General features: G+C 47.3%; 1 protein-coding gene and 1 pseudogene across 1 annotated transcript in view; both read right to left on the bottom strand.

Moving 5' to 3' along the window:
- Nucleotides 1–2,600, bottom strand: part of LOC145410429 (uncharacterized) — a 42,631-nt gene extending 40,031 nt beyond the window's left edge. The window contains exon 1 of the mRNA XM_080280581.1: nt 1–2,600. This exon is cut by the window's left edge and continues 78 nt beyond it. Coding sequence (XP_080136707.1) covers nt 1–2,600 — 2,600 coding nt within the window.
- Nucleotides 2,601–14,236: 11,636 nt separating this feature from the next.
- LOC145410696 (5S ribosomal RNA) lies at nt 14,237–14,358 on the bottom strand (annotated as a pseudogene).
- Between the last annotated feature and the right edge of the window lie 244 nt (nt 14,359–14,602).

Raw genomic sequence — 14,602 nt, 5'->3', positions numbered from 1 at the left:
ACGTGCCGCATGAGGTCCGATCTGACGGTGAACTTGGCGTCGCAGGTCTGGCAGTGGTGTCTGGGCTCGCCATGCATCCGTGCAACATGGACACGGTACGAGGAGGCCAGCATGTCCTTGTTACACACGTTGCACTTTGCGCGTCGACCTGGCTCGCTCCCATGTCCCCTTTGGTGATCGGTAAAGGCTTTCTTCGTGGCCGCCAGACACCCGCACTGCCAGCATAGGTAGGTCCGGGGCGGGGCAGGGCGGCGGTGGAAGCGGTGCAGGTGGATTTTCAGCGCTGCCTTCGACGCCACACGCAGCCCACACACGCGACACAGAAATTCGTGCGGCCCTGTTTGTGTGTAGGGTACGTGTGTTTCGCGGTGGCGTTCCAGTTCGTACTTGTACCCAAACGTCATGGGGCATTCCTCGCACGAATGGGTACCCCCCCGCCCCGCCCCATCACCCCCATTTTGCCCCGGTGTGTCTGCCCCGTGGTGGGTGCGTTTGTGGTCGGCCAGGGTGCGTTTGTTGGTGAAGGTCGCCTCACACACCCCACACTGGTGCCCCGGCTCAGCCCCGTCCTGCCCTGCCTCCGTCTGTGCCCCGTCCCCGTCCGGGTCGCCCCGCCTGCGCTTCCTGAGGCCGTGTGCCGCGATGGTGTGCATGCGCCGACTCTTCTCATGGGTAAAGGTCTTGGGGCACTGGTGGCAGGGGGCGGGGCGGGGCGGGGTGAGTGCCGTGTACCCCGGGGTGAGGGTGAGCAGGGCCGGGGCAGCGTCGGGGCGGCCGGGGGTGACCAACACCAGCATGGAGCCATCTGCCCCGGTGCCCACTACCGCCTGGGGTTTGGGCTGGATGGGGCGCATGGTGGCCAGGACCTGGGAGGTGGCGTCACGGGGCAGGGCGGGGCCAGATCGGGACCGTGCAACCCCTACACCACCCTCGATCTTCAGCGGAATGGGTTTGATTGGGGTCGGAGATGGGGGGGGCGGGGCCGGGGCTAAGGGGCGGGGATCCTCAGGCTTCTCCTCTTTAACCTGCAGGGGCGGGGCAGGACTGGGTGTGTGTGGGGCAGGGGGAGGTGGGGTCGGGGCGGGGCTGGGGGTGGAGTGTTCCCGTGTCATGTGCACCCTCACACACTCCCCCGTCAGGAACTTACGTTTGCACACGGGGCAGCCAAACGGCTTCCGGGGACGCCCACCCTTCCGCTTGACCTGCCCCGCCCTGCCTGCCCCGCTTGCCCCAGCCCCAGTCTCCTCCTTGAGCCGGGGCCGCCGGGGTTGGCGCCCCCGACGGGACCGGGTGGCAGCCAGGTCATCCAGGTTGAGGGGTGGAGGTCGGGGCGGGGCAGGGGGCTGTGGGGGCGGGGCAGGGGGCCGGGGCAGGAGCTGGAGGGTCAACTTGGGGCGCTGGTTGTTGTGGAAGAGGGTGGTGAGGCGGGCGGTGAGGGTGGCCAGGTGGGCGGTGGCGGCGTCTGTGTCGTTAATCAGGTCGTTACACCCGCTGCACACGTCCACCCCGCCCCGCCCCGCCCCGGCCCCGTCTGGCCCCGGTCCAGTGACGACGGCAGCACCAACGGCCCGCCCCACCACCTCCAGCACAGTGCCCCCGGTGTGGAGCAGCCGCTGGCCCCGCTGGTAGTGGAACCCCTCCCCCGCCCCGCCCTGCCCTGACCCCAGCTCCCGCCCACACACAAAACAGTTGCTTCCATCGGGGTGCGGTTGCTCTACCAGCCCCGCCCCGCCCTGCCCCGCCCCACCCAGGCTGGTCAGGTTACTCATTAGGCTACTGATGTGTTTGGAGGTGAGGTTTTTTACAATCCCTGGGCTCGCCTGCCCCGCCCCGGCCCCGTTTACAAGCGTCGGGGCGGGGAGGGTGATCAGGCCATTTGGGGTGAGGCCCGTGGGGGAGAGGAGGCCGGGGGAGAGTGTGGTTATGGCGGCATTTGTGGTTAGGACTCGATTTTGCCTCGACACATTACTGCCGCTACTCGTTCCAATAACATTACTCGTGCTGGGTACTCCTACAGTTCCTTCACCTGTCAAACCACCCCCAGCTAACGACAGGAGGCTGGGTGATAGGGTCGTTACAGTGGGTTGGCTCGTTAAGGTGGTTTTCTGCGTCGGGATAGTACTGGAACTACTATGACTGCTGGTTACTATCCCATTTCGTCCCGCCACCCCGACCAGCGTTGCCCCGGATAAGCTGGGTAGGGACTGGGGTGGGGCGGAGTCAGCCGGGGCACTGGATATGGTCAGGACGCGCTGCTGCCCCGAGACAAGGAGCTGCGACCTGGTTTGTGTGGGGTTCTGGATGAATACAATGCGCCCCACCTTGTCCGACGGCCCCGCCACGGAGTTCTGGCCGTCGTTTGTGTCGACAGTCTTTATCGGGGTCAGCTCCCCATCCGAGGCTATGGCTATCCCTTCCTCGGCCGTTATGATGATCTCGTTCGTCACATCTCCCCCGAGGGACGGTTCCTCGGCCACTACGGTTAAATTAGCCACCATCTCGGCCTCCAGTGTACTATCCCCGTCCTGGTTAGTACATGTAACGCCCGCTAGTACTTCGCGGTACCCCCCCACCCTGCCCTCACCCCCCTCACCCTCCATTTCACCCTAAACACCTGGCTGCCTTCATGGGGTGGCACTGATATAACTGGTCAGATCTACTGCCTGGTTAAACAAACATCCCTCAACTCCCTCCCTCTCTCTCAACTCCCTCCCTATCCCTCAATTCCCTGCCTCTCCCTCAACTCCCTGCCTCTCCCTCAACTCCCTCCCTCTCCCTCAACTCCCTCCCTATCCCTCAACTCCCTGCCTATCCCTCAACTCCTTGCCTATCCCTCAACTCCCTGCCTATCCCTCAACTCCCTCCCTATCCCTCAACTCCCTGCCTATCCCTCAACTCCCTGCCTATCCCTCAACTCCCTGCCTCTCCCTCAACTCCCTGCCTATCCCTCAACTCCCTCCCTCTCCCTCAACTCCCTCCCTCTCCCTCAACTCCCTCCCTATCCCAACTCCTTCACGTGGTGGCACTGGTATAACTGGTCGGATCCACTGCCTGGCTATCCGCTCATCCCTCAACTCCCTCCCTATCCCACAAAAGGACAATGGTGGACTGCAGGATAGGATAACCAGATGAAGCAGGAAATTACTATGGCTCTACATCCTTTCCACAGCACTTCTTTGTGACTAGCATCATATTCCAGTGTTAATCTATTGTTATAAAGACAATGCTATGGCTCTACATCCTTTCCACAGAACTTCTTTGTGACTAGCATCATATTCCAGTGTTAATCTATTGTTACAGAACAGCATTCAAGATGGAGGGATGGCACTTTTAGGCCTAGTTAAAGTGAACGATGTGTAGTTAATCTGAACACTATATTACCGGGATATGACATTTAAATCACATATACACTAAATTCAAAAACTGTACTAACATATTTGAAAATTCTACACAAATCTGAATATTTTACAACTGACACGCATTTTCAAATTGTTTAGTTCTAATTCAGGAGCACCGGTATCTATAAATACAAGCTTTTCAAAATATTTCATCCAGTTTTTCAATGTATTTCACTTACTCTTCACAACAGGGCAGAAACAGGAATTTTTTAACAACTAATTTGCATTTTCAAATTGTTTCGTTCAAATTCAGGAGCACCAGTACATATAAATACGTTTTTCAAAATATTTCATCCAGTTTTTCAATGTAATTCACTCACTTTTCATAACACTATACATTTTTTTGTTTTTTTTTACCAATTCACATTTTCAAATCATTTAGTTCAAATTCAAAAGTACTGTTAATAATGGATATGTCTTTCAAAATATTTCATCCAGTTCCTCAATGGATTTCACTCACTTTTCATAACATTACATAAACCCGAACTTTTTTAACAATCAATTCACGTTTTCATATTGGTTTGTTCAAATTACTAGCAAGTTTTTCATAATATTTCATCCAGTTTTTCAATGGATTTCATTCACTTTTCATTACTGGTACGGAAATCTGCCTATGTAATAACTGATTTATATTTTCACATTGCACAGTTCAAAATCCACAAGAATCTTATCAATAAATGTCTTTCAAAATATTTCATCCAGTTTTTCAATGTATTTCACTCACTTCTCATAACAGAAATCTGGATATTTTACAAGTGATTCATATTTCAAAATGCATTGTTCAGACTCCAAAATAACGTTACTAATACACCAGTACGTCTTTCAAAATATTTCATCCAGTTTTTCAATGTGTTTCACTCTTTTCATTACAGAAATTTCAATATTATACACTCAATTCACTTTTCAAAATACATTGTTCAAACTCCAAAAGACTGTTACTAATAAACATCTTTCAAAATAGTTCATCCAGTTCTTCAATGCATTTCACTCACTTCTCATAACAGAAATTTAAATATTTTACAACTAATTCATATTTTCAAAAAGGATTGTTCGACTTCCAGAATAATGTTACTAATACACCGGTACGTCTTTCAAAATATTTCATCCAGTTTCTCAATTTATTTAACTCTTGTCATTACAGAAATCTGAATATTATACAACCGATTCACTTTTCAAAATCCACTGTTCAAACTCCACATGAATGATCCAAACAGAGGTCACTCAAAATACTTCATCCAGTTTTCATTGCATTTCACTCACTTTCATCCAGTTTTTCAAAATATTTCACCTTCACAATACCACCATAATTACTGTTCATTCATACACACAGTAATTTATCTACAGTTAAGTACAAATTCATCTTATTTTCATCTATTCATTTATTTTCTCGAGACTATAATTTCCCAAGTGAATTTACAGGCGTGCTGGAATATTGGAACCATGTTAGTATATCCTGAGGAAAAACCATTGGTCAAAATCTTCAGAATTGGACAAAATACTGGAACCATTTTATAAGACTGGACAGAATGAACAAATGGACAAAATAATAATACTGATATGGACAGATATATGGAAAAATTGTTGGATAAAGTCTTCAAAATATTTAATAGATTAGGACAAAACTGAATGGACAGAATATCGGAACCGTTTAATATGACTGGACAGAATGAAGAAATGGACAAAATAATAATAATATGGACAGATATATAGAAAAATTGTTGGATAAAGTCTTCAAAATATTTAATAGATTAGGACAAAACTGAATGGACAAAACATTGGAACCATTTTATAAGACTGGACAGAATGATGACAAAATAATAACAATGGACAAAATATTGGAACCATGTCTGAGGATACTGATGATGGAGAGTGAGAGACTAACTAGGAGAGTGTATGAGTGAGGTGGAGATCAAGGTTGAGATGGAGGGATGGAGTGGAGAGGATGGGGAATGAAAGACTGACTGGGAGAGTGTATGTGAGTGAGGGGGAGGCCAAGGATGAGATGGAGGGATGGCGTGGAGAGGACAGGGTGACATGGAGGTGATTTGTTTGTGGCCACATCTTAAAGGATTAAAACATTGGTAACAGATAGAGACAGACAGATAGGCAGGTAGATAGACTGACAGATAGGTAGATAGATAGACAGACAGACAGGTAGGTAGGTAGGTAGGTAGGCTGGTAGGTAGGTAGGTAGGTAGGTAGGTACATAGGATGGTAGGTAGGTAGGTAGGTAGGATGGTAGGTAGGTAGGTAGGTAGGATGGTAGGTAGGTAGGTAGGTAGGTAGGTAGGTAGGTAGGCAGACAGATAGACAGACAGACAGATAGACAGAGATAGATACGCTGGTAGATAGACAGATAGATAGATAGATAAAGATAAATAGATGGAGATAGATAGATAGATAGATAGATAAACAGACAGATAGATAGATAGACAGACAGAGACAGATAGATAGATAGACAGACAGAGACAGATAGATAGATAGACAGATAGACAGAAACCTTACCTAATCATCCTGTGTTGCTTTTCGTGTTTCATTGGTTTAGGGGCTGAGCACTTCTTCGTTACTAGCAAAATTTTGGATCTGGAAAGTCAAAAATATATGTAAAAGTTATGCATTAAAAAAATATATAAATAAAAAAAAAGTAGAAGCCATATGAATAAATAATAATAATAATAATAATAATAATAATAATAATAATAATAATAATCTATCTATCTATCTATTGCCAGACGCCATAATCCCGTAAGGGGTGGCCATTTGACTCTGAGTTAGTTGTTTTACGGGGAGGGGCACTAACCCTCCACCAACCCACTTGTTGACACGTAGGCAGCACGTATGGTTTGGTTATATGGTTACCACCCAGCGTTGTAAATGGTTTCTTGGCTTACAGGAAACCATTTGGCTTGTCACTCAATGTAAAGCCACCTGTAAAGGAAAGAAAAGCAATAAGAAGTGACAGGAAAGATGGGAGAAATAGGAAGAGAGGAGGACAGGCACAGAAAAAGAATGATAAAGGCTAAGGAAGAAGTAGGCAGCACTACATCAAGTGAGTGGATGATGGTGAGAAATAGGAAGAGAGGAGGACAGGCACAGAAAAAGAATGATAAAGGCTAAGGAAGAAGTAGGCAGCACTACATCAAGTGAGTGGATGATGGTGAGAAATAGGAAGAGAGGAGGACAGGCACAGAAAAAGAATGATAAAGGCTAAGGAAGAAGTAGGCAGCACTACATCAAGTGAGTGGATGATGGTGAGAAATAGGAAGAGAGGAGGACAGGCACAGAAAAAGAATGATAAAGGCTAAGGAAGAAGTAGGCAGCACTACATCAAGTGAGTGGATGATGGTGAGAAATAGGAAAGAGAGGAGGACAGGCACAGAAAAAGAATGATAAAGGCTAAGGAAGAAGTAGGCAGCACTACATCAAGTGAGTGGATGATGGTGAGAAATAGGAAGAGAGGAGGACAGGCACAGAAAAAGAATGATAAAGGCTAAGGAAGAAGTAGGCAGCACTACATCAAGTGAGTGGATGATGGTGAGAAATAGGAAGAGAGGAGGACAGGCACAGAAAAAGAATGATAAAGGCTAAGGAAGAAGTAGGCAGCACTACATCAAGTGAGTGGATGATGGTGAGAAATAGGAAGAGAGGAGGACAGGCACAGAAAAAGAATGATAAAGGCTAAGGAAGAAGTAGGCAGCACTACATCAAGTGAGTGGATGATGGTGAGAAATAGGAAGAGAGGAGGACAGGCACAGAAAAAGAATGATAAAGGCTAAGGAAGAAGTAGGCAGCACTACATCAAGTGAGTGGATGATGGTGAGAAATAGGAAGAGAGGAGGACAGGCACAGAAAAAGAATGATAAAGGCTAAGGAAGAAGTAGGCAGCACTACATCAAGTGAGTGGATGATGGTGAGAAATAGGAAGAGAGGACAGGCACAGAAAAAGAATGATAAAGGCTAAGGAAGAAGTAGGCAGCACTACATCAAGTGAGTGGATGATGGTGAGAAATAGGAAGAGAGGAGGACAGGCACAGAAAAAGAATGATAAAGGCTAAGGAAGAAGTAGGCAGCACTACATCAAGTGAGTGGATGATGGTGAGAAATAGGAAGAGAGGAGGACAGGCACAGAAAAAGAATGATAAAGGCTAAGGAAGAAGTAGGCAGCACTACATCAAGTGAGTGGATGATGGTGAGAAATAGGAAGAGAGGAGGGCAGACATAATTAATATACAAGTGTGCCTTAATTACCACTAAGAAATAATTATATATATTTATGTAAAGCCCAGGAATCAGGAAGAATCTATCTATCTATCTACTGCCGGACGCCTCAATCCCGTTTGGGGTGGCCACAAACAAATCGCCTCCAAGTCGCCCTGTCCCCCGCCATAACTTTTTTTCAGTATTTTAGACAATTCTAAGACACTTGCTCATGTAATGCCACTCAGGGATGAGTGAGGCTGGTCACTCTCATCTTAAATGTCAGCACCAACCTGCCTAGCCCAGGCCTCCTATGCTCCTCATGGGGCAACACAGGATTGGAGGATGGAGGGATTTTCTTCCATGGCATTTTTGTGGCATATTATTTATATTTTACTCGAACATAACCTAACCTTCAGGAAAATGGGAGAAATGGAGTTCCCCCGAGCTAAGCCCTGTATTGGACTATATAGCCCCGCTAGGGTTACAGGAGGGAGCTACCCCTCCCGGCACGGCAGCCCGGGTGAGGCTCGAACTTGCAATCCCCCGATCACAAGTCCAGCGCGCTACCACTGTGCTACCGCGCCCCCCCTAACCTTCAGGAGTAAAATAAAAATAATTTGCCACAAAAATGTCACAGAAGGAATGTCCTAAAATTTTCTAAAATACCAAAAGAATGGATCAAAAACTCGTAATTCTGTTAGGGATTGAAATGATACTGGGACCGGATAAATTACAAAGAAATCTGTACAATCCTGGCATAATAATCTAGTCTGTATTAATTAACAGGGAGGGGGAGGCCGAGGATGAGATGGAGGGATGGGGTGGAGAGGTATATGAGAGAGGGGGGTGTGAGTTGAGAGCAGGGCAGTGAAATGGCGGGGGACAGGGCGACTTGGAGGCGATTTGTTTGTGGCCACCCCAAACGGGATTGAGGCATCTGGCAATAGATAGATAGATAGATAGATAGAAAAACTCGTAATTCTGTTAGGGGTTGAAACAATAATGGAACAGGAAAAATTATACAGAAATCTGTACAATCCTGGCATAATAATTTAGTCCATATTAATTAACAACCTATTTCTCTGCCTAATCCTTCATACATTAGCTTGATATGGTACACACACACAGATAATATATATGTCTTGATTACCACTAGAAAATCCTGTTATATATTCACTTTGAGAGCCAAAATCAGGAAAAAATATATATAAATATCTCTGCAATCCTGACATACTATAGTTCATAAATCTAACTTATTTCTCTACCTAATCCTTCATAAACACATTGATAATATATATATGCCTTGATTACTTCTCAAAAATCCTGTTATATATTTACTTACAGAGCCAAAAACAGCAAAAAATATATATAAATATCTCTGCAATCCTGGCATACTACAGTTCGTAAATCTAACTTCTTATTTCTCTACCTAATCCTTCATAAATTTGCTAGATACCATACACACAAATAGATAATATATATGTGCCTTGATTACCACTAGAAAATTCTCTTATATATTTACCCAGAGACCAAATAAACCAAAAAATATATCCAACATCTCTGCCAGTCCTGCCTTAACACTCTAGTTCATAAATCTAACTTCCTATTTCTCTACCTAATCCTTCATAAATTAGTTAAATACCTTACACAAACACTGATAATATACATGTGCCTTGATTACCACTCAAAAATCCTGTTCTATATATACCCAGAGACCATATCGCCCCCCAAAAATATATAAAACATCTCTGCCATTCCTGCACTGACGATCGAGTTTGTAAAATCAACATCCTATTTCACTATCTAATAAATCATAAATTAGTTAAATACCTTAGACACACATAGATAATATATACGAGTCTTGATTACCATTAGAAAATCTTGTTATATATTCATGCACAGACCAAATCGACCGAAAAATATATAAAACATCTCTGCCACTCCAGCGCTCATCATCGAGTTTGTACGAATTAACATCCTATTTCCCTACCTAATCCTTCATAAATTAGCTAGATACGGTACACACACATAGGTAATATATACGAGTCTTGATTACCACTAGAAAATCCTGTTATATAATCACTCAAAGGCCAAAAATCGGGAAAAAAACTGTCCGAACTCCGTGGTGCAGCCCCGGGTTTGTTTACCAACATGGCCGACACTCCGCCGCCGCTGCCACTCAGCCAATCAGCGCCAAGCTTTCTAAAACTCCCGCCAGCCAGCCAATCACAAGCCAGGAAACTTAGCAGCCCCAGCCAGCTCAAAAACAAGGAAAATATATATAAATTGAGGGGCATTTTTGAATCATTATCAGTAGGTGTATGTATCAGTATTTCTCAGATATTTTCTCTGCTTCTTCATTTCTTTACCACAAGCGGCCGGCAACACAGGAACAGGGGATATGTATAACATTTTTGGGCATTATACTGCATGCCTATCCTGAATTGAAATATTTATTGGTGTAAAAGGTACAGATTGCTAACACCTTTTTTGAAATTATTATTTTTTAATTATAAAGCTTGAAACTTAGCCAGGATACCATCATGTATGTGGGAATCATACTTTGAACTTTATAATGATGGTATTGTTTTAGTTGACTGTAGTCGCCACAGTACTAAACCCTAATCTTCAGGACCCACCAGTTGAACTCGTTCCTATATTTGTCAAACCTGCAACAGCAGACTCTACATCCGTATTGCCTATCGCTTAACACACACCATGAACACTCCAGCATTATAAGCACACTGGTCCATCATATCCATCATAATTACTGGTATACATACATACATACATACACATGTGTGTATGCCCCCCGCTGAGGGGGGTCACCTTGACGTGGTGGTGGTGCTTGAAGTGTGGCTGGCAGTGCCACCTACTCAGGAGGCCTACCTTTGTAGGGTTCGGCATTTGTCAGCCTGGTGGAGCCAGCAGCCCCTACATCACTGGTGGAGGAGGCCTGCTGCTGATGTTAGTGCCTGCCCATGTGCCATCCAGGGCGGCACTGTTGCCTGGCCACGTGTGTGCCGTGCATGGCGTGCCGTAATGCAGGCAGACGGGAGTCCTGGGGGTTGAGTGATGCTGCCGGTGCCCTGCAGCTGCACTACACCTCTGTGGTCCCTTCTTCTGGCTGGACGGGCGGCCTGGCTGGGCCCCACCAGGTCAATCGGCTGGTCGTGCGTTGGCTGGGGTCAAGTGGGCACTGGGGGGCCTGGTGGCTCCTATCGTCCTGGAGTCACCCTTGCCCAGGTCCCCCCGTGGGTACCCGCCTATACTCTCCTGCTGCCTCTGGGGTGGTCAGTGTTGTCCCTGGCATACCACCTGCCCTTGCTGGCCTCCATGGTGTGTGGGTGGGGGGGCAATGAAGTTTGTGTTGACACATATGCATTCGGTTACAAAACATTTTGGTGAAGACTCTGGCGTTTTCTCTGGCCACTGCCTTACTGCCACCCTGGAGCCTCACCACGCCCCTGGTGCATGGCCTCCTCTGCCCCAGCATGCAGCTGGCACTGGCAGGTGGCCACGTCGGGTGGGTACGGTCCTGGGGTGGAGCACAGACGAGCCGGTGCCGACGTCATACTCCAAATACCTGGTGCTGAAATCCGCCGTGGGAGGGTCGTGCTGGATGTTGATATATTTGCCTTGCAGTGCCATAGCGTTGCCTTGTGGAAGACAGCCTCAGATCTGACGCCAGGGGATGGAAGCATCTAACTGAGGTGTCCTGCCTGGAACAGAGCTCCCACACAGTGGCTTTGACCTCTGTTGCTGGCTATGCTGTTCCCTGTGTTCCTCATGGCACCTTAACCCACGTAAGGGAGTGGTTTGATCTCGTGACATCCTCCGATACTCAGAGCAGCCAGTGTTGGAGGAGCTGTGGTCGTTTGGTGTGGGGAAGGTTGACTGCCTTCAGAATAAGACAGATGGCATTTTGACCCCGACTCCAACCTTGTTCTTCTAAACATTGTCCAAGATACTGCCTGGAAAAGAAGAGTTTGTCCATTCGTACACATGAGAGGCTTTTGTTTCCTGAAGCACCAAGGAGAGCCAAGACTCTGTTCTTTCAGCCGAGGGTTACTTGTGTTTCTGTGTTTTCTAGAACGCCAGTGCGTCACCCTGTGTCTCAGAGGCGCCTCGACACATACCAGTACCCATCCCTTCACCTCGTGATGTGCAGGTTGCTGTGGCCAGAGTTAGCACTGTTGGTGAGAATGATGTTTGCCCGACCGCTACCCCCACTGCGTCCACCACCACTGCGGTGGCTGACGGCTGCATAGTTACTTCTATGGTGGTGGCAGATGTCCACATTGACTACACTCCTTCTCCCATCTTACCCAGTATGCCCGAGACTCCGTCTGTGCCTGGCAAACGTCACCGGTGTTCGTCAGTCCTCTGAGCATCAACACCGGCCACCCAAAGGCGTCTGTTGTTGACCCTTGTGTCGACCCCCCTCCAGTTTCCTGTCCCGCAGGCTGGGGCATCCACCCAGGTGACAGCTGAAGCTGATGGTTCACCTCTGGTCCAGTTCCCACCCAGGGATGTTGTTGGACAGCTCGTTGGTGCTTCAGGTCTGAGGCATGGGATGGCCTCCTCAAATAAATCGAGTCCTGTGGCCTCTACTTCCACTTCTGGGGCTTCTGGTGGGGGCACTGACCCTCCTACACCTCCAAAGGCGGCCCCAAAGCCACCTTCCAAACAAACTGAACTGCCAACTCCAAGAAGGAATGTTGTCAATCTTACTTCCTCATCCTCACATTTGCCTTGGGATGTTGGACAGAGGGTGTGGGTGTCTGGTGCTGGGCAGGCTTCTCCCAGGGACCTTCATAAGCATCACTCCAAACCCACTGCTTGTCAGGCGTACACTCCCGCACTCAATCATCATCCCGCCACAGTGGGTTCTATCATCCAGTGCAATTGCCGGGGTTTACGTGCTAGCTATGAGGGACTGTGCCATCTTGTGTCTCAGTGTACATTCTGTGCCTGTGCATCCAGGACACCACGGTGGGTGATGCTGGTCCTGCCGGTCCTCGTGGCTGCCATGCCTTTTATTCTGATGCTGTGCCGGGCCAGGGTCGTCATGGAGGTGCTGCTGTCTTCCTTCGCCAGGATATTCCATACAGTCACCTGGACATCTCCACTCCCCTGCAGGCTGTTGCTGTCCCGATGTTTTTACGTTGGCAGTATGCAGCTTGCTGCCTCTATCTGCCTCCTAGTTCTATTGTCGACAGGGCGGATCTGGAACGCCTCAGGGCTGAATCACACTACGTAACTTCACCGACACGTAACGTACCGTACCGGACCGACAAGATATAATTCAATGGTATAACTATTGTTGCATTCACACTACACCGCACCTGCACCTCACCTGCACTTACCGTCACCGGCGGTTGTCGGTCACGTTTCTGGGCGAGAATATTTTGCTGTGTCTGTCCGGTTACGTTCAGGTCCTGATGCTGTGCGTGTTGGGTAGTGTGTACGTGGGACCGGCACGGGTACCTACCGCCACCAGCAGCTGTGCCCTTACCGTGTGATTCATTAACAGATACATCATTTGGTAGCATAATGGAAATTCCGTCGCACCGCTGAGTTTTCTAATCACTTGTTGGGCGTTGTTACGTGCGTGTACCGCGTCTCTGTTTTTAATTGTCAGAAATGTTCAAATGTCGTGTGCTTATTGATTATGAGCGACGTAATTAGTAAGATCCAGGTGTGGCTGCGGAGATTACCTTATTGTGTACAGGGAGCCGCAGAACAGAAAACGTGTGGGAACTACTGCCAGTGTGTTAACTATCTATCTATCTATTGCCAGACGCCTCAATCCCGTTTGGGGTGGCCACAAACAAATCGCCTCCACATCGCCCTGTCCCCCGCCATTTCACTGCCCTGCTCCCAACTCACACCCCCCTCTCTCATATACCTCTCCACCCCATCCCTTCATCTCATCCTCGGCCTCCCCCTCCCTCTTCCCCCACTAGTTTATTCTGTCGCTGGTAACGCCTGATTATGTTAGTCAAAGGAGAACTGAGATCCGAGGATTTATGTGACTGTAATTAACCTCTTCACTACGAGAGGGTCTTGAAAATACGAATAAAATCGTCTGGCGGTAGCGTAGGACAATAGTTAACTCATTTTCCGTTCCGAAGGGTTTGCTGGGGGGATAACTGGACCGTCTGGCGGTAACTGCAATAAACTAATTAATATTTTAGACGAAGACAAACCACTCAAGCTTAATCAATTCATCTGGTAGTCATTTGATTTTGTTTTATTGATTCTCCTCGTCTTCCTCCCCGAAACGTTCCTGCCTGGCCACGCTTCAGAGAATTAAGTTTCAGGTCGTTCATTCATTCATTGCCAGATGCCATGTATCCCAAACGGGGTGGCCAAGGGCTTAGAGTTAATTGGTTTACAGGGAGGGGCACTAATCCTCCACCAACCCCACTTGACATGTAGGGAGAACGTATGGTTTGGGTTTATGGTTACCACCCAGCGTTGTAAATGGTTTCTTGGCTTACAGGAATAATAATAATTTCATTCATTCATTGCCAGATGCCATGTATCCCAAACGGGGTGGACAAGGGCTTAGAGTTAATTGTTTTACAGGGAGGGGCACTAATCCTCCACCAACCCCACTTGACACGTAGGGATGCCAACAGCATCTGGTGTTCCCAGGCGGTCACCCATCCAAGTACTAACCAGACCCAACGTTGCTTAACTTCGCTGATCGGACGGGAAGCGGTGTACTCAAGCATTACGTTTCAATATTTGGCTGTCTTACTAATCAGCTATTTTTTATATTCATTTGTTTTTTCCTGTTCCGTTATTAAGAAATATATATATATATATATCCTTTTGTCTGAGGTCAGCTTGTTGAAATATTTTGCTAATAAATATTCAAAAATTTAAACGAGATTTCCTTCTATACTTCTGTTATTATATATATTTGTTTATATATTAATTTAGCCCAGATGTTCATTCACTTTTTTTTCAAGTGACAAAAAAAAAGACAATGC

Source organism: Coenobita brevimanus, chromosome 10 (genome assembly GCF_032717465.1).
Source record: "Coenobita brevimanus isolate Jiangsu-jjx chromosome 10, ASM3271746v2, whole genome shotgun sequence".
Classification (NCBI taxonomy): domain Eukaryota; kingdom Metazoa; phylum Arthropoda; class Malacostraca; order Decapoda; family Coenobitidae; genus Coenobita; species Coenobita brevimanus.
The sequence above is the reverse complement of the archived record's forward strand: the minus strand, read 5'-3'. Positions and strand labels throughout refer to the sequence as shown.